The sequence below is a fragment of the Schistocerca cancellata genome, chromosome 3 (assembly GCF_023864275.1).
Source record: "Schistocerca cancellata isolate TAMUIC-IGC-003103 chromosome 3, iqSchCanc2.1, whole genome shotgun sequence".
NCBI lineage: Eukaryota > Metazoa > Arthropoda > Insecta > Orthoptera > Acrididae > Schistocerca > Schistocerca cancellata.
In genome coordinates this window covers 213,114,634-213,136,380 of record NC_064628.1, presented here as the reverse complement: position 1 = coordinate 213,136,380, position 21,747 = coordinate 213,114,634, and the positions used below count along the sequence as shown (strand labels likewise).

General features: G+C 39.0%; 1 protein-coding gene across 4 annotated transcripts in view; it reads right to left on the bottom strand.

Moving 5' to 3' along the window:
• The window catches only part of LOC126174842 (heat shock factor protein), a 145,185-nt gene that overhangs the window by 16,469 nt on the left and 106,969 nt on the right, over positions 1-21,747 (bottom strand). For all 4 annotated transcript variants that reach the window (XM_049921226.1, XM_049921229.1, XM_049921228.1 and 1 more), the window contains one exon: positions 9,228-9,318. In XM_049921226.1, coding sequence (XP_049777183.1) covers positions 9,228-9,318 — 91 coding nt within the window. The remainder of the gene's footprint in view (positions 1-9,227; positions 9,319-21,747) is intronic.

The window sequence follows — 21,747 nt, the reverse complement described above, 5'->3', positions numbered from 1 at the left end:
TTTGACAGAGCACTGAAAGACCTGAGTCGAAACAAGGCCCCGGGAGTAGACAACATTCCATTTGAACTACTGATGGCCTCGGGAGAGCCAGTCATGACAAAACTCTACCATCTGGTGAGCACGATGTATGAGACAGACGAAATACCCTCAGACTTCAAGAAGAATATAATAATTCCAATCCCAAAGAAAGTAGGTGTTGACAGATGTGAAAATTACTGAACTATCAGTTTAATAAGTCACAGCTGCAAAATACTAACGCGAATTCTTTACAGACGAATGGAAAAACTGGTAGAAGCCGACCTCGGGGAAGATCAGTTTGGATTCCGTAGAAATGTTGGAACACGTGAGGCAATACTGACCTTACGACTTATCTTAGAAGAAAGATTAAGAAAAGGCAAACCTACGTTTCTAGCATTTGTAGACTTAGAGAAAGCTTTTGACAATGTTAACTGGAATACTCTCTTTCAAATTCTGAAGGTGGGAGGGGTAAAATACAGGGAGCGAAAGTCTATTTACAGTTTGTACAGAAACCAGATGGCAGTTATAAGAGTTGAGGGGCATGAAAGGGAAGCAGTGGTTGGGAAAGGAGTAAGACAGGGTTGTAGCCTCTCCCCAATGTTATTCAAGCTGTATATTGAGCAAGCAGTAAAGGAAACAAAAGAAAAATTCGGAGTAGGTATTAAAATTCATGGAGAAGAAGTAAAAACTTTGAGGTTCGACGATGACATTGTAATTCTGTCGGAGACAGCAAAGGACTTGGAAGAGCAGTTGAACGGAATGGACAGTGTCTTGAAAGGAGGATATAAGATGAACATCAACAAAAGCAAAATGAGGATAATGGAATGTAGTCAAATTAAGTCGGGTGATGCTGAGGGAATTAGATTAGGAAATGAGACACTTAAAGTAGTAAAGGAGTTTTGCTATTTAGGGAGTAAAATAACCGATGATGGTCGAAGTAGAGAGGATATAAAATGTAGACTGGCAATGGCAAGGAAAGTGTTTCTCAAGAAGAGGAATTTGTTAACTTCGAGTATAGATTTAAGTGTCAGGAAGTCGTTTCTGAAAGTATTTGTATGGAGTGTAGCCATGTATGGAAGTGAAACATGGACGATAACTAGTTTGGACAAGAAGAGAATAGAAGCTTTCGAAATGTGGTGCTACAGAAGAATGCTGAAGATAAGGTGGGTAGAACACGTAACTAATGAGGAGGTATTGAATAGGATTGGGGAGAAGAGAAATTTGTGGCACAACTTGACTAGAAGAAGGGATCGGTTGGTAGGACATGTTTTGAGGCATCAAGGGATCACAAATTTAGCATTGGAGGGCAGTGTGGAGGGTAAAAATCGTAGAGGGAGACCAAGAGATGGATACACTAAGCAGATTCAGAAGGATGTAGGTTGCAGTAGATACTGGGAGATGAAGAAGCTTGCACAGGATAGAGTAGCATGGAGAGCTGCATCAAACCAGTCTCAGGACTGAAGACCACCACACACACACATGGGTGATGATATGATGTCTACCATAAATTTGTATTTATTTATTCACACGTCAAGTCCGTAGGACAAAATTGTGGAGCAAATCTCCAAGGTAATGGAATGTGATTGTACATGAAATTACAATGTAAAAGTAATAACAGATAAAAATAAAATGTTTATGAACCTTAAAAAGTCAAGATGTAAGTAAATGCAATCAACAATACGACATAAGAATCAGCTTAATTTTTCAAGGAGCTCCTTGACAGAATAGAAGGACTGACCCATGAGGAAACTCTTCAGTTTCAAATTGAAAGTGCATGGATTACGGCTAAGATTTTTGAATTCTTGTGTTAGCTTATTGAAAATGGATGCAGCAGTAAACAGCATGCCTTTCTGCACTTGTGTTAAGGAAATCCAATCCAAATGCCGGTTGGATTTCTATCGAGTATTAACTGCGTGAAAGTTGCTTATTCTTGGGAATAAGCTGATATTGTTAACAAGAAACGATAGTGAAGAATATGTATATCGAGAGGCCATTGTCAAAATACCCAGGCTAGTGAACAGGATCAACAAGAGGTTTGTGAACTTACACCACTTACTGCCTGAACCACCTGTTTCTGAGCCAAAAATATCCTTTTAGAATGGGAGGAGTTACCCCAAAATATATTATCATACGACATAACTGAATGAAAATAAGCAAAGTAGACTAATTTTTGTGTCGAATGATCCCTTACTTCAGATACCATTCGAATATTAAATACGGCAGCATTAAGTCATGGACAAGATCCTGAATGTGGGCTTTCTACGACAGTTTACTATCTACCTGAACACCTAGAAATTTCAACTGTTCAGTTTCACTAATAATATGCAACTGTTCAGTTTCACTAATCATATGTCTATACTGTGAAATTAAAATGTCGGGTTTTGTTGAATTGTGTGTCAGAAACTGTAAAAACTGAGTCTTTTTGTGATTTATCATTAGTTTATTTTCTACAAGCCAAGAACTTTATGTCATGAACTGTACTATTTGAAACCGAGCCAACATTGCACGCAACTTCCTTTACCACCAAGCAAGTGTCACCAACAAACAGAAATATTTTAGAGTTACCCATAATACTAAAGGGCGTATCATTTACATAAATAAGGAACATGAGTGGCCCCAACACTGATCCCTGGGGTACCCTTCACTTGACCGTACCCCACATCACAGCCATTCTCAGCACTGTGAATAATGACCTTTTGCTGTCTGTTGCTAAAGTAAGAAGTTAACCAATTGTGAACTACTCCCCAACTCTGTAATGGTCCAACTTTTGTGATCAACACAATTAAACGCCTTAGTTAAAAAAAAAAAAAAAAAAAAAAAAAAAGCCTAGTGTTTGAAACCTTTTGTTTAACCCATCCAGTACCTCACAGACAAAAGAGAATATAGCATTTTACGTTGTTAAGCGACTTCTAAAGCCAAACTGTATATTTGTTAGCAAATCGTGTGATATAAAATGATCAATTATCCTCACATACACAACCTTTTCAATAACTTTAGCAAACATTGATGTATAGAAATAGGCCTAAAATTGTCTGAATTATCCCTTTCTCCGTTTTTACAAAGCAGCTTTACTACTGAGTACTTTAATAGTTCAAGAAACTGACCATACCTAAAGGAAAAATTACAAATATGGCTAAATACAGGGCTAGCATGTGCAGCACAGTAATATTCTGCTAAGCACTCCATCATATCCATGAGAGTCCTTAGTTTTCAGTGATTTAATTATTGACTCAATCTACCCCTTGTCTGTATCACTGAAGAGCATTTCAGGCATCAATCTCGGAAAGATATTTGCCATAGTTTGTAATTATATGTGACATTTGTTTGAGTACAAAAGTCTTTTAGTGTTAAAATTTGTGCACCATGGTCTGAAAGGCCATTCACCCTTTTACTAATAGAACGTGCACCTAGTAATAAAGAACGAATAAAAATATTGTCTATGGCTGTGTTACTGTTGCCCTGCACCCTAGTTGGAAAAAACAGTCTGCATCAGATCGTATTACTTTAGTAGATCTACCAACATCCCTTTTCTTGCACTATCATATACAAAATTAATATTGAAGTCACAACATATTTTTAAACAACATATTATTAATTTCTGGTACTTTCTATAAAGTGAATCAAGAACCCTCTCTATCTTGAGCAGAAATGCTCTGAAATCAGAGTTAGGGGACCAATAAACAACAAAAAATAGAAGTTTAGTTTCACTAAATTCAACTGCTCTTGCACAACATTCAAATATCTGTTCAGTGCAGTGCCGTGATACATCTATGGACTCAAATGGAATACTGTTTTTTACATACATGGCCACTTCCCCACTCCACAAGGAAGTCCTTGAAAAACAGCCAGCTAATCTGTATCCTGGTAAAGGAAGCCTCTGAACTGTCAAATTATTTAAGTGGTGCTCCAATACACCAATAATTTCAGAGTCAACCTCTTCATCTCTAATACCGCTTATATTTTAATGAAATATGCCAATTCCTTCTCTGCTTGGAAACATGACATCCACTGAAGGCGATTCTTTAGTTAAAGGGACTTCCCTCAAGCACGTATTCCTACCAAGCTGACTTCATCTAAAAAAGGTGCAGCTCTAACACCAAGTATTACAGGAATTTTTCCGTAAGTAATCCCACCACCACCCATTACACTGTCACCTATAAGCTTTGCCAGCCTCCCCTTCCCATACCTACTGAGGTGCAAGCCATGCAGATGTTCGGTCTTTTGGCTACGTTGAGACTGACGAGAGTTCCGGTGGCTCAGACCATGGACAAATATATGTGGAGTCGTGTGTGTGTGTGTGTGTGTGTGTGTGTGTGTGTGTGTGTGTTGGCTGACATAGGTGGTATTGCCAGAAGCTTTTCTTGGCAAGTAGTTTTGGTTTTATTCTGTAGTAATTGTGAGGTTTTGTGTATATGTATGGTAGGTTGGTGGTTGTGTTTTAACTGATGTACTGAATACGGGATGTATGGGATATTTGAGTTTTTGAGTTGGTGCAGTTTGGCTCCACTTTTTAGAGTTGTAGGCTTTTTTTTTTTTTGACAGCTGCAGTTGAGCTATATCGGTCAAGGTAAATGTCTGGTTCCACTTTTTGGGGTTATTTGTATTGGTTTTTTGATATCAATAGCTGCGGTTGAGCTACACAGGTCAAGGAAAATGTACAGTTCCTGTGGTGTTATTTCTATAGCGGAATGCTGTAATTTAAACTTTTTTGGATATTATCTGTTTTGGAATGGTGCAGTGTTTTTTTATTGTTGTGTGTTTAGCTTGCCCCCATCCTAAACCCCCAATTTTCTGCTATTGTCCTGTTAGTTCCATTTAATTTTTGGAATGAGACGTTACTGTGTCATTTTTATTTTTATTTGCGTTTGTTGGCAAGCGTATGCAGTGACGTCATTGTCATTTTGTATAAGTTGGAAGAAGCCATTTCCACCATACTGATGATGTCATGTGTCAAAGCAGATGTGTGGAATCGGATGCTGCTGTGATGCAAAGGGATTTATCTGTATCCTGGAGATCATTCACTATGTTCAAAGTCTGAATGCCAATGACATCATCACTTCTTTGATTTTGGATCAAGTTGTACTCAACTTCAAGCAATGGGGAGATTTTGACATTTTTGGGCTTAAACTTGGGGAACAACTGCTTTAGCAAATCCATAAGAAGTTCTAATAAAAAGTGAACTTGTGGGGAAGAAGTCTGAAGGGCAAAATTCGATTTGTCAAATACAGGAATAGTCACATGAAAGAAAGTGCAAAAGGTCTTGTTAAAGTTTGGGGACAGGAACACAGACAATTTTTTTTCACATGTTGTAGCAGAAGTCTTATTTTTTGGCTGAGTTTGTCACATTTAGAAGAATATGCTATTTTATTAGGGGCCTGTGTAGTAGCAGTATCAAGAATGCTCTTCTTCTGATACTCTTTGGACCCACTTTGCTCAACTCTAGGTATTCTGAAATATGTCATGCTTCTGGAAATGTATTGGGTACTTCCTCCTTAAAGAAAGAAAGAAGCGGATCCCACTGGTCTAACAGTCTATCCACATATCTGCCTAAAGATAACCACCTAGTACACACATGCTTCAGAATTTTCTTTGCTTCTTTATCGCCCGAGTTCCGAAATTTATGAAGGCAACCTTTTCTTTTGACACTCTTCTTTAAGAAATAAAATATATCAACAAGTATCTCATCCACTTTAAGTAGTAATCTTCCAGCACCTTTCTCAGCTGCTTGATTATTAATCAGGTAGCAAATGCCACCTACGATAGCAATACCTGGTTGAAATTACTTCAGAACTGCTGAAACCCCAATTTTGGGTCCTATCATAACAGGAGTATTGTCAGAGTAGAAAGCCACACGGTTTTCAATTAGTATGCTATGAAGATTCAGCTGCAGTAACATCAGGTTACCTATGTTTCGCCCTTTTGAGTCCCTGTCTAATGTTGGTGTGGACAGCACAGTGCCCACTACTTCTTCCTGCAGAATATCGTAGAATGTAACAATAGGATACAACTTGCCACTTGTATCGCTGCTTCCATTTGTTGCCAAAGAAAATGGTCCATTCTGAAGGCACTTAACAACTTCAGATGATGCATTTTTTGCCATTTCATTTACAATTCATGTTGTTTTTGTGTGACCACAGCTATATTTCCTTGCAACTTCTGATGTGGGAAATATCTTCCTAAATAATGCACCAGCATGATCAGCTGCACTTAAGAGCCCATTGTGTTTCACCAAAAAGGAAGTAAACAGACACACTGCCCTAATTACTTTACTGACTTGGCAAAAAATATGTTGATTTTCTTGTCATCTTCCTTTGATTTAACATAACTTACATGTTTACTGCACTTCACATGATTACTTCAATTGCTGATTCCACCATACGCAATATTAATATCACAACCACATACCGTGCATAAGGCACATTTTTCTCCCTTTCTTGATTTTAGTATGGATGGAAAATCAACAGAATATTATCATTTAAACGTCTGGAAGTACTGTTTCTAGTTGGATTAATTCATGAATCCTACAATAGGAATATAACGTATGAAAATGTCTGAAAACAAATGTCTTGGTATGTACTGAAACATTGAAAGGAACCTAGATCATTGAATGTCACATAAAATTATAACATAAACAACCAATAAGTGAACATGATGTTTACCTCATGAACAAAGAATATGCACATGGTACAAAACACACACACACACACACACACACACACACACACACACACACACACACAGAGGTGGAATGAATGTAATTAGCCCACACGTGGTCAAAGAACATGGGTTAGATCACAAGAAGCGAATAGAACGGAACAAAGAATTTGCGGAACAGAGCCTCTTGACACACGAGATTCACATGGAAGAACTGTTATCCCAGTTTAAACTTCAATTCCAATGACAACATAGACATGATATCAAAGAATGAGTTATTGAGTATTGTACACTGGCCTTCAACCCATGTAAACTATCGACTGTACAGAAGTGGGCTGATTAACGAACGTTAAGGTTTCAAATTTTTGTCCACAAAGTTGTAAAATGACACCGTCCATCCTTAAAACCGTAAAATATAGCAATTACCACAAATTTTACACATAAATCATAAAAGTCGCAAGTTTGTGTAAGAATTTACTCATGTCACTATTTACAATGCCAAAATCCTACAGATCATTAGTATACTGGTACTGTTCAGCACAATGATTCAATACTTAACATCCAATGGCTATGCGTGTAGATGAATTATCAACTGTTAATAATTATGTTAAAAAGCAACTTTGAATGATGAGAGTAAATATAAAAAAAGTTAACTTATGTGGTGTTTGGTCAGTTACTAATTACTGAACATAAGAGAGCTCTGTATAATAAATGGAGCAGTTGATAGCACCACACGCCGTTTAACACAGGAAGCAGCTGAAAATTAATCAATGAAACAAAACTGTTTGTATTATAACTGAGAGGTTAGCAGGTTTTGACTCTTCATGCTATCCATATTGTGGTTGGAAAGCAGCCAACCCACTTTGTTTGCCTTCAAGTGGTCTATTATGACCGTTGCCTTATAGGTAATAACAGCTGCATGGCATGAATTTCCAGACTGAATATGCCATCCAGCGTGGAGAACAAACACACTGATTATGTGAAACTTGGCTTACACTCTTCTCACATGACATCCTAAACGCCATGGATCAAAGTACTCATACAGATGCAGTATTTATTGACTTCCGAAAAGCATTTGACTCAGTACCACACTAAGCTTGTTATCAAAAGTTGGAAATTTGTGACTAAGTTGGGGAGCTCTTGAAAGGATAGAAACAGCACATTATCTGGTATAGAGCGTCATCAACAGACGTATCAGTAAGTTTAGGTGTGCGCTGGGGAAGTTGTTGGAACCCTTGCTGTTCAAGTTACGTATTATTAACTTTGCAAACAATCTTAACAATAACCTCAGACTTTTCACAGATGACACAGTTATCAATAGAGAAAAAAGCTGCACAAACATTCAGTCAGATCTTTATAAGATTTCAAAGTGGTACAAAGATTGGCATCTTGCTTTAAATATATGTATATAAACAAGGGCAGAATGAATGGTCACAGGTTTATCTGGTCCATGCAAGAACATCACAGAGATGCTGAGAAAACTGAAATTGCAAATGCTTGAACACAAATACTAAGCATTCCAAGAAAGACTACTTACAAAGTTTCTAGAACCTATTTTAAATGATGACTCAAGGAATATACTATAGCCCTCTATGTATCGTTCCCATAATGATTGTGAAGGGCAAGATTACACTAGTTCCAGCAAAAACAGAATTTTGTAAACAATAATTCTTCTCACACTCCATATATGAATGGAATGAGAAGAAGCCCATATAAATGGTACAGTGGGGAAGTATCCTCTGTTGTGCACTTTACAGGGCTTTGGAGAGTATGAATGTGGTTATAGGATGTAACCTAGTTGCTTCTCTTAATCTTCAAAAATGTTTGTAATCAAGGGCCTTTCTCTAGTAGTAATAGTAGTGTGTGTGTGTGTGTGTGTGTGTGTGTGTGTGTAGGAGGAGGAGGAATGTGAGGGGAAGGGGGAGGGGGGGGGGGGGAGAGAGAGAGAGAGAGAGAGAGAGAGAGAGAGAGAGAGAGGGGGGGGGGGGATATTGAGCCCAAATTTTACCTGGTAGTTTTTTTTACTCTGCTTATAAATGTAAACTGTACAGATAAGTCACTGATATTACAGCCCTTCCTAGCTTTTTCGGACTGCCTTTCTTTTACTGAAGTGAATGCTTCATTCAGGTCAGAAAGAGGAGGGAGTGGGAGGAATGAAGGGAGCGAGCGAAAGGAAGATCAGTGGAAGAGAGCATATCAATATCAAGGACTAAATGCTGTTATATCTACTATGCACCTTTGTTCACATATGCAATATGTTTATGACATGTTTCCCTCATCAAATGCCATCAAAAGAAGTGGCGAATGTCAAACTACAAATTTCTATCTGATCGATCACTTGGTTGTCACTGCATTTTCATAAAGCTAACACAAAATAAAACAATGGAATATCTAATTAGGGATATATGTACATCTTTAGATTATTACATATCCCTTGTTTGAATGAATATTACTTATTAAATTTTACTTCTTTAATTAATTATAGTTCAAAATAAATTTCTGCATTACACTCATACATAAAACAAACTGTCTTAATAAATTTTATTTTCACTTACCAGCCACATTGTTATCTTTACGTTTTTGTTCACCTTCTGGTCCTGGAGCTAGATGAATACCATACGAAATAAGGTCATCTCCTCCAAATAGCTGTAAACGTAAATTATTATCAGGTTTGAAGTCTACAAATAAAATGTCTCAATCACATTTAAAAGTACGTTTATCCACTGGCTAAGGTGCTACGAAAACACTGTATGATACAAATAATACCAATTATTAAAATATACTCGTTGACTCTTCTGCCAAAAAAGCTTAAGAACATTTTATAAGCTCACCGTTCACCTTTCTCATATGAGTACTGTACTGTTACACTGACCTACCATCTCAAAATACTCAACGAATTTCCAATGGAAAAAAGCCTGACCTAGTAAACACTATTAGAAATAAAACACAATAAAAGAGGTTATGTAGCACAAGATTATTATAGTACTGATAGTTCACTTGATAGACAGGGGAAATACCCTCATACTTCAAGAAGACTTGGGAAAGATCAGTTTGGATTCTGACAAAATGTAGGAATACACGAGGCAATAATGATCCTATGACTTCTCAATACAGGCCAAGGAAAGGCAAACTTATGTCTATAACATTTGTAGACTTAGAGAAAGCTTTTGATAATGCTGACTGGAATACATTCACTGAGTCTGAAGATAGCATGGGTAGAATGCAGGGAGCAAGACATTATTTCCAACTTGTACAGAAACCACACTTCAATTATGGGAGTTGAAGGGCATGAAAAGGAAGCAACAGCTGAGAAGGGTGAGCAACATGGTTGTAGTGTATGTCTGATCTTGATGTTATTCCATCTGCATACTGAGCAAGCAGTATAGGAAACCAAACATACGTTTCCATAAGGAATTGTAGTTCAGAGAAAAGAAATAAAAGCTTTGAAGTTTGCTGATGACACTGTAATTTTGTCAGAGACAGCAAAGGACTTGGAGCAGCAGTTGAATGGAATGGAAAGTGCCATGAAAAGAGAATACAAGATGAACATCACAAGAGCAAAATAAGGGTAATGGAATGCAGTAAATATAAATCAGGCAATGCTGATGGAATCAGATTAGAAAATGAGACACTAAAAGCAATAGATGAATTTTACTATTTGGGTAGTAGATAATTTAAGAGGAGGATATAAAATGTAGACTGTCAATGATAAGAAAAAGAAATACAGAAAAAAGAGAAATTTTTTACCACCAAATACAAATTTAAGTGTTGTTGATGTTGTTGTTGTGGTCTTCAGTCTTGAGACTGGTTTGATGCAGCTCTCCATGCTACTCTATGCTGTGCAAGCCTCTTCATCTCCCAGTACCTACTGCAGCCTACATCCTTCTGAATCTGCTTAGTGTATTCATCTCTTGGTCTCCCTGTACGATTTTTACCCTCCACGCTGCCCTCCAGTACTAAATTGGTGATCCCTCGATGCCTCAGAACATGTCCTACCAACCGATCCCTTCTTCTAGTCAAGTTGTGCCACGAGCTCCTCTTCTCTCCAATTCTATTCAATAGCTCCTCATTAGTTATGTGATCTACCCATCTAATTTTCAGCATTCTTCTGTAGCACCATATTTTGAAAGCTTCTATTCTCTTCATGTCTAAACTATTTATCGTCCATGTTTCACTTCCATACATGGCTACACTCCATAAAAATACTTTCAGAAACGACTTCCTGACACCTAAATCTATAGTCGATGTTAACAAATCTCTCTTGTTCCGAAATGCTTTCCTTGCCATTGCCAGTCTACATTTTATATCCTCTCTACTTCGACCATCATCAATTATTTTGCTCCCCAAATAGCAAAACTCCTTTACTACTTTAAGTGTTTCATTTCCTAATCTAATTCCCGCAACATCACACGATTTAATTTGACTACATTCCATTATCCTCGTTCTGCTTTTGTTGATGTTCATCTTATACCCTCCTTTCAAGACACTGTCCATTCCATTCAACTGCTCTTCCAAGTCTTTTGCTGTCTCTGACAGAATTACAATGTCATCGGCGAACCTCAAAGTTTTTATTTCTTCTCCATGGATTTTAATACCTACTCCGAACTTTTCTTTCGTTTCCTTTACTGCTTGCTCAATATACAGAGAAAATAGCATCGGGGAGAGGCTACAACCCTGTCACACTCCCTTCCCAACCACTGCTCCCCTTTCATGTCCCTCGACTCTTATAACTGCCATCTGGTTTCTGTACAAACTGTAAATAGACTTTCGCTCCCTGTAATTTACCCCTCCCACCTTCAGAATTTGAAAGAGAGAATTCCAGTCAACATGTTCAAAAGCTTTCTCTAAGTCTACAAATGCTAGAAACGTAGGTTTGCCTTTCTTTAATCTTTCTTCTAAGATAAGTCGTAGGCTCAGTATTGCCTCACGTGTTCCAATATTTCTACGGAATCCAAACTGATCTTCCCCGAGGTCGGCTTCTACCAGTTTTTCCATTTGTCTCTAAAGAATTCGCGTTAGTATTTTGCAGCTGTGACTTATTAAACTGATTGTTCGGTAATTTTCACATCTGTCAACACCTGCTTTCTTTGGGATTGGAATTATTATATTCTTCTTGAAGTCTGAGGGAATTTCGCCTGTTTCATACATCTTGCTCACCAGATGGTAGAGTTTTGTCAGGACTGGCTCTCCCAAGGCTGTCAGTAGTTCTAATGGAATGTTGTCTACTCCTGGGGCCTTGTTTCGACTCGGGTCTTTCAGTGCTCTGTCAAACTCTTCACGCAGTATCTTATCTCCCATTTCATCTTCATCTACATCCTCTTCCATTTCCATAATATTTTCCTCAAGAACATCGCCCCTGTATAGACCATCTATATACTCCTTCCACCTTTCTGCTTTCCCTTCTTTGCTTAGAACTGGGTTTCCATCTGAGCTCTTGATATTCATGCAAGTGGTTCTCTTTTCTCCAAAGATCTCTTTAATTTTCCTGTAGGCAGTATCTATCTTACCCCTCGTGAGATAAGCCTCTACATCTTTACATTTGTCCTCCAGCCATCCCTGCTAGGCCATTTTGCACTTCCTGTCGATCTCATTTTTGAGACATTTGTATTCCCTTTTGCCTGCTTCACTTACTGCATTTTTGTATTTCCTCCTTTCATCAATTAAATTCAGTATCTCTTCTGTTACCCAAGGATTTCTACTAGCCCTCATCTTTTTACCTACTTGATCCTCTGCTGCCTTCACTATTTCATTCCTCAAAGCTACCCATTTAAGTGTTAGGAAGTCTTTTCTGAAGACATTTGAGTGTAGCTTTGTACAGAAGTGAAATATAGGATGCTAAGCCACTGAGAAAAAAAGAAAATTGAGGCTTTTGAAATGTGGTGCTACAGAAGAATGCTGACAGTTAAATGGGTAGATTAAGTAACTAATGAGGAGGTACTGAATAGAATCGGAGAGAAAAGAATTTTGTGGCATAATTTGAATAAAAGAAGGCACTTGTCGATAGGGCACATTTGAGTCATCAAGGAATTGTCAATTTACTATTTGAGGGAAGTGTGGATGGGCTACAAATTGTAACAGGAGATCAAGAGATGAGTACAGTGAGCAGCAGGTTCTAATAGATGTGGGCTGCAGCAGTTATTCAGAAATAAAGAGGCTTGCACAGGATAGACTAGCATGGAGAGCAGCATCAAACCAGTCTTTGGACTGAAATGCAGAACAACAGTTAACCTGCACCTGTAAGAGTTGTGTGTGATTCTAATAATTAATTGAAGCTTACGAGGTTCAATTTCCTATTCCCTACTTCCCATTAAACAGGTGACAAAAAGAAAGCAAAAAGTTTTAAGTTAATAGAATAAGGAAAAAGCTGCATACAGGCACAACAAAAAGACACTTACACATTAGCTTTCGGCCAAAACCCTTCATCAGAAAAGGAAACCAGAACACATTCATTCATACAAGCAAGTATATCTCACACATACGAGATGGCCATCTATGGCAGTGCTGACTGGAGCTGCCATAGATGGGGATCATCTTTACGGTAAGCAGCAATCTACCTTCTTCCTTATATTGTTGGTATTCCCATCTGGAGTTTCCACAGTTTTAAATTAAACGAACAAAACCATATTTGCAGAAGAGACTGTTGTATCACAAGCTGCCATATCTTGCAGGTTTTCATCTGCCATTAGTGCAACGAAGCTAACTGGCACAAGCCACCACTGCCATATAGGCACTGATTAAAGTAATCAGCTGATACAGCATTTCACCATCACAGCCAGACTCAGTAAATTTGTAAGGCTACTTGATTGTCAATCAGCAACGTTACCAAAATTCAGGACACTTCTGCGACAATGCTACAGCAGAGCTATGTGACACCTGAGGTATCTGCATGTCAACAATCTTGATCTTGGCATGTATATCCAGCTGGCAAAAGGGATAGAGTCAATGGCCACTGTGGAGTGGGCAACTGCCGTGTGGCCTGGAGAAGTATCGTTGGTCTACTGTTATCTGCTGGTGCAGTCATAAAGTCTGCCATTCTGCAGGACCACTTGCTCTACTGTCCAGCATCCTATAGGCCAGGATTCAAACAAGGATCCTTCCAGTCATTGACCTGCTTTGTGACTACCATTGCCATGTGCCATCAGCCACACATCAGTAGCCATAGTTCACTCCCTGGATGACACTCGCCCTCACTGCAAGTTTCTACCTGGTTGGCCACAAAGACCAGCAGCGTCAGGTGTCGGTCCAACATGCAAGTACTACTAGGATTCATACTGCACTGCTGCTTACATGCTTTAACCAATATCCTGACAGGCACTGCTCCCAAGGAAGCAAGGAATGTGGGTTCAATCCCCACCACTGAATGTAAGCACTGTATTTCTGACATATATACTCAACTAGAGAAATAAATCAACTTTTACCAACCTGAGTGTGATTGGATATTCTCCTGCTCCAACCCAAAAAACCCATCCACATGTTCGGTACCACCTAATACCATTACTTTACACTGACTATTTACTGGTGATTACACTCCTGCTTTATTTAACAACTTCAGACTTAATATGTTTTTTATTTTCATTTGAGGACTACTAATGAAACATTTCTTTTTAGAATTGCTTATAATTTTTGTTGTACTGCTGATTACAATTAGGGAATGCTTAGACCTGCCTGTCCTTGGGATACGAATAATCTGCCACCACACTCCAGCAACACACTCCAACATTTTCAATTGTCGCAAATCTTTGTAACTCAATCAATCAATTTTGCAGTGCTGTCCCCAGACACAGAGAAATAGTGTAATATTTTTTGGCTTACTCACTTTCAACACTCAGTTCCTGATTTGTCAGTAGTGTGGTAAGTCTCTAAGATGTAAGTTACATTCACCACAGCTGTACTCTTCATATTGTGAACTAGCTAACTGCCACACTACTTACTTGTTCTAGCAATGTAAGCTATATGAGCAATTGCCAATATTTACTCACATGATGTGTTTCTAGCAATCCACAACCACAATACTAGAAGTATGATGGGCAACCAACAATGGGACTGTGGAATGGTTCCATTCAAAAGTAACTGCCATACATATTAAGGCATTTAACACCTTGGAGATATGAGACAATCTATTTCTGTTCTTTAGAATGCGGTCAGCTGCTGATGGATCCACAATAGCACCCACTCTTACGCTTCCTTGTCCAACATCCACCCAAATGTCACCAAAGATATGAAAATCACACACTGAAAGATCTGGGCTGTACAGAGGATGCTGCAGTGTTTCCATCCAAATCGCTGGAGCGTAGCCTTTGTCAGACTGGCAGTGTGGGGGCTGGCATTATCATGCAACAGGATGACTCTGCCTGACAGAATTCTTGGGCATTTTGTATTTATGGTTTGTTGCAGATTCAGCAAAGTGTCTTTGTAGTGCTGCACACTGACTGTGCTTCCACGCTCAAGAGGCTTGACAACCACAGGGGGCCTTCAGTCAAAGAAGAAGTTCATCATGACCTTCTTGGGGCTAGTGTGTACAGCTTTTGATTTTTCTAGCAGGGGAGATGTGCAATGTTTCCACTGTTGGCTTGACCATTTGCCTTCAGCCATGAGGCACCACATTTTGTCCTCTGTGACGATATGGGCTAGAAACACATGTCCTTCCTCGTGGTACCACAGCAGACGACTCAGACTTAACACAGTTCTGTCCATCTTTTGTCCCCTTGTCAGGTGATATGAAACCCACTGTGCACAAACTTGTTGGTAATGCATATGATCTTTGAAGATGGCATGCACAGAGCCATAGCTAATGCTGACCTGAACACAAATTTTATCCTCCGTGATTCATCAGTCTTCCAGATAAGGCCACCAATCCGCCCCATCACATCAGGGGTAATGGCTTCATGGGCCTGTCCTGGGCTTAGATCATCTTGCAGTGATGTGCACCCTTCCCAGAACCTTCTCTGCCACTCGTGCACCAATGTCAGGGATGTGTAGTGTTCACCATACATAGCAGACATAAGACATGAATATTGTGTTTCCTAGCACTCACAGCCACCAAAAAATGAACCACACCTTAGTGCTGTTCTTGGCTTGCCTCCATGTCAATAGATGGATGAAAATACTAGACCAGTCCACCAACAACCAAGGTCATAACAACAGTATGCACCTGTGGCGTGGCACTATGCCGTTCCCACCTAACAACAGCAGTAACAGTATCTAAATGTAACAACAGTGAGGCCACTTGTGCAGGCTGTACTCATATATTATGGTGGGAGTTCAGTTTTCATTCGACCGCCCCTTATAGAAATAATTTTCATATCGACTATGCATCCCTCTCTTGGATTCAGAATAGAGTTTTATATTCTGGTGTAGAAGTCTATAACCTGGTTGCCAGTAAACATCAGGCAGGAAACTGACAAGCCCCAAATATTTAAATATGAAGCAAAAGAATAACTCAGTAGCCACACCTTCTACAATACATCAGACTACTTGGACTCAAGAAAGTAAATTCTGTCAAACTCAATTATTTGTGTCAGATACATCCTGATTTTGACAGTACAAAGACAGTTAATAGTCATTTTTGTAAAGTTTTAATACTTCGTTTTAAGCATAAGATAATAATGACAGCTGAGTAGTACAGGAGAAGGAGCAGTGGCTTTTTTTCCAAAACTATTGTTTTTCTCCTAACATAGACATATAAAGCAATATAGAAGTAATTATCATAACTATTTGTGTGAACAGATTAGCATCATCTGCGTTTGTTGTGTGTGTATATGTTGCAGAAGTAGCTAGCAGCGATTGCATCTGCATATTAATATACAACTTTGCTAATTCTATACGTCTGAAGGGATGGGATTGACAAACACGATAGAGTGAATAAATGAATTTAAATATCATAGTATTATGTAAAATGAACATGATAACTATCTGTGGTGATAGGCCAGCAAATAATTTAGAGCTTCACTAGCTGTATCAATATCCACTGCCCTTGTATATTCTATGTCCAACAAACTGACTCTTTGAGTCTGCAAGCAACAATGTAAGTGTCCAGGTTCGGGTACGCTAACTGGTAAATACTACAGTTTCAAGGCAAACATCTCATTACCCACCATCTTGTTAATACCAAAACTGACCTACATGGTATAAAGCATTTCACCATTTACACTTTGCACGTGAAGAATTTTCTATCCTCTGCAGTGCAGTTACCAAACTTACACAGCCTGTTCGGTTATAGACCATTTCTATTATGTGAAGTCCCTCTTCCATTTTCTTGTATGCACCAAATTCAAAGTGGTCTTCCTGCCAAATAAAATGGGCGACAGAGCATCTACACAGATATAGATTGGCCTGTGTACTAAATCAATGAGAGAAATTTGAGTGCTTAACAAAAGCTGTTGAAGCACGTTGCAAAACCATATTTCTTGCACATGAAGCAACTCAAAATAATTTTGCATATAGGATCTAATGGGTCAGAGAGTCAGAGAGAGAGAGAGAGAGAGAGAGAGAGAGAGAGAGAGAGAGTGAGTTCTCATCAACACACTCATGGATCTCATGTAAGGAGAAGTTTCCCTTTCTTCTGCAAAGTTTCGTTCTTAACACACTACATTGTAACAAATTCTGCAGTTCTCACGTATGAATTGCGCAGTCTTTTTACTGTGGCATACTGTAACTGTACAGTGTAATTTGAACAGCCAACTCCCAAAACACTTTAAAGTGACCATATATTGTGAGTTATTGATGATTCTTGATTTTGTTTAGGAGATGTTAAATACATTAGTAAAAAACAAGTATGCAGAAAGTAAATCACACAGCCTAGCAAACAACTGCTTAACTAAGGTACCACTATCTAAAGATACTTTTGTTTAGTAGGCCTATCCAACTTGCTTTATGACAGGATGATATATTTCAACAGAGTTTCATACTTTCTTCAAACCCTAGGTAACAAAATGATGAGCCTCATTCTTTCAAATAGTTCAGTATCACACCCTATTATATGAGGTGCTTTCAATAAGTAATGCAACGCTTTTTTTCTGAAAGCAGGTTGGTTTTATTCCAGATTCCAATACACCATATTATTCTCCACCCTGTTGGCTACAAAACCCTACTGTCAACATAATCTCCAGTCAATGATCTCCGTTCAATGTGAAGGCTTGTGTCACCTTACTGGTAAGGCCTGTATGTCTGCATGGTGCCACATTTCCCGTTGACATCGGAGCCAATGTCTTGCTGCATCAGTAACCTCTACATCATCCACGTACTGCACGCCACAGAGTGCATCCTACATTGGGCCAAAGAGATGGAAGTCAGAAGGTGCGAGATCTAAGCCATAGTGTGGATGAGGAAATACAGTCCAATGACATTCTGGGAATGCCTATGGGCTGTGCGGACTTGTGTGAGGCCTTGTGTTGTCTTCGAGAAGAAGTAGTTCGTTTGTATTTTGGTGGCGACAAACATGCTGCAGTCATTTCTTCAGTTTCCTAAGGGTAGCACAAAACACTTCACGAATTGATCGCTGCACCATGAGGGAGATATAGAATAACCCTTCAGAGTCTCAGAAGATGGTTGCCGTGACTTTACTGCGAGAAGAAATTCCGCACAGACAGTCCTTTGTTGTTGTTTATGGTCTTCTGTTAGGCGGCGAGGAGCCCAGCGGGAATACTCCTTAGAGAACCCCAACTGGTGGACAAGAGTGTCAGCCCTACCAACAGAAGTGTACAGTTGAGCAGCGAGGTGTCTGACTGTGATCCATCGCTCACCTTGAATGAGAGCATCTGCACATCCCAACATTGCAGGAGTCACAGCCATGTGCGCCCTGCCAGCTCACGGGAGATCAGACATGTTTACGTGACATTGTTATTTTTGTTCACTGCCACGTCTCCGTAGACATTCTGAAAGTGCCTAGGAATATCTGCAACTCTCTGTTTTTCCACCAAGAAAAACTTACCAACATCTATCTGCTTGGAACACAAATATTTAAGGGTATGTAAAGTGCCACCACCTACTGCAGCTGAAGCAGGAATATTCCACGATGTCCCAAAACAAATTCCACATTTTTTCAACTGAAACAGGTTGAGAATAAAATGTTTTGCATTACTTATTGAACACCCCTCGTAGTTATAGGAATTTTCTCTTGCAGTACTGAAAGAATGCCAAAAGATTGCATTAATAAATGTCCTCAACATTAAGTTTCAAATATTTACTTTTCAATACCCATGGACCATGGACCTAGACCCACTGACGAGGCTTTTGCGACTATGTTGGAGGTGTATCTGTGGAGAGGCCATGCGAGCATATGGTTCCTGAAAAGAGGCAAGTAATTTCCATGGAGTAGAATAACAAGTAAACCACACATCCAATTACTAATCGGTACAGACAATAAGAATGCAATACCGACTGCGAATAAGGCAGTATTTATCGTAGACCAAACGACAATCCTGCAAACGGCAAACTCTCCAATAAAGAAAAGAATGCATAAGGTGTCATTGTAGCAGACCATTTGAAGTCACTGTCATTCACCTCACAGTGTGTCCGTAACCCACTCCCCCCCCCCCCCCCGCGCCCCCCTCCAATATTCTGAGCTTTATGAAAACTTGCCAATTTTTAAAACTTTTAAATGTATTATACAAAAATATTGTAAAATGTAAACATAAAATTATATGTGGTCTATAGTGTCATGGAGTTTGATTTAGTTTAGTTTATAATCAAGAAACATTTTTGAACTTGTGCTGCGCGCCTCTCCTCCCCAAAAAAGTGAGACCCCAAATTACACCCATGATCTTTACTGATTTTTCAATAAAATTATTCTTTTCACATAATACAACAAATAGGAGATGACTTTGACAACACAAACTTGCAGCTACAATGTGAACCACCTTCGAAGTATAATTCTTTAAAATAATTTTTATTTATTTAAAGTTTACATTTTTAAAAATACAACATTTGTACTTTTATTAGTAGTTTTTTTCCAGATATGTAGCTTATTTTCATTCTACACCAAATATTTTTATAACTGACTTCTTTATTCCTGCTAGTTGCTTTCCTATATTGTTGATAAAAGTCCTATGTCTCATTTTTTTATAGGTAGCCAGCATCATCCAAATTATGTATGCATTCATTACACTTACGTCGATCATTCAGAAGAAAACCACCAATGGCCAGGCCTTGTGTCTCTCTTCTCACTGTAGCATCATGCCTTCTAGTTCTGCGGCATTGTATGTCATTATAACTTCAGGCTTCTTTATTCTGATAGTGATAACTTTTGTTGGTCATGAACAGAACTATGGACTTTAACAACTTTGTTCATCTTAGAAACATAGAAGGCTATCATAACATTTGATAGAACCCTAAACAATAGAGAATGTACTGTATGTCCTTTAGGTGTAATAAATTTTCTAGGCAGTTCACCTTTGCTTTTCAGGTAGTACCAAATAGTGTCAGATCTTTTGACAACAAATAGTGAGCTAAATCGAGCTCTGTAAAAAAATTATGACAGATGATACTATGTCCAGATCTTTCAAGTTCAATCACGTTTCCACAGCATTCTCTCCAAGTCACACAGCTGTGGTTTCTTCCTTCCTTCCCAAATACACTTTCCTATACCAGCAGTAGCTTGTTGCACTGTCACTCACTGCCCAGAACTTTATTCGGTATACTCAGAATGAGGCATAGTGATGTGGTAATGTGATCAATAGCTCCTGCCATTTTGTTTAGTCAAGGTCATGGAGCCGCAATAATGAGTCTATAATTGCAGTGCAGTGCGAGTTTTGTCACCATTTCAATCTTGCTAGACATGATAGTGTTCCCACTCGTAACACCATTTTCTGTTGGGTAGAATCATTTCGAACACGAGGGACAGTTGTGAACAAAAAAACCACCAGGAGCTCCTCGCTCAGTTTGGACACAAGAAAATGTGGAAAGAGTTCGGCAAGCCATATTCCATAGTCCTGGTTGATCTGCTAGAAGACACTCGGCTGAGCTGCGCCTCAGTAATCACTCAGTAAGGCGTATTTTGCATACTATCCTAAAATTTCATTCCTACAAACAGGCCATTGTGCAGAGATTACGAACAGCAGCTAAATTTTGCCCGAGAAATGGAAGCCATATTTGAGCAAAATGACAACATTATTTTGCTTATGAGTGATGAACCTCATTTCCATTTTAATGGAATGGTAAATCAGCAGAACTGTAGTTACTGGGCCAGTGAAAACCCAAAACTACTGGATGAGAAACCATTACATAGTCCCAAGGTGACTGTTTGGTGTGCTGTCACAGGTACAGATGTTATTGGTCCACACTTTTTCCAAGCCAAGAACGAGAACACTGTAACCGTAACATCTAAACAATATAGACTATCCGGCGAGTGTGGTTTCAGCAGGATAGAGCTACAGCTCAAATGGCAAGTTGACTATGGAAGCAATTAAGACTGTTTTTTGTGGTAGAGTTATTTCCCGGTTCGGGAACATTCATTGGCCTCCTCGTTCCCCTGACCTATCCATGTGTGACTATTTTTTGTGGGGTTATCTCAAATCACATGTGTACATGCATAAACCATGTACACTTGAAGAATTGAAGGAAGCTGTTTGTGTGGAAATCAGCCAAATAGACAGAGGCATGTCACAGAGAGTTGAAGCCAAGTTCCGAGAGCGCCTTGAGAAGCGCATTGCTGAAAATGGCCGTCACCTGGGAGATGTTGTTTTCAAGCATTAATTTTGTTAAATATCAACATTATTTGAGTGTTATTCTGTAGTTAAAAAAATTTTTGAAGCATTACTAACGATGTATTGTTCATCTGAAAACCGTTCATCCTTTATGCCTCACCCTGTACCAGGTCTTGATAGCATGTATTGTCAAAATGGATGACAACCTTGAAATGTGACCAACTGTTCATCCACAGTCACGCACCAACCTGAACACAGGCATCCCTCAGGGTAGTTTCACACATCACTTGATCTATATTAATGTCGGGGTGCTGCAGTGTCAAAGTGCAATGCCTTAGAAGAGCATGGAAGCGGTTGTGAGACATAAATTTACCAAACAGTGATCAGCCATCCTCAACACTCCATAGCTGACATACCTCCATTTCTGAACTTG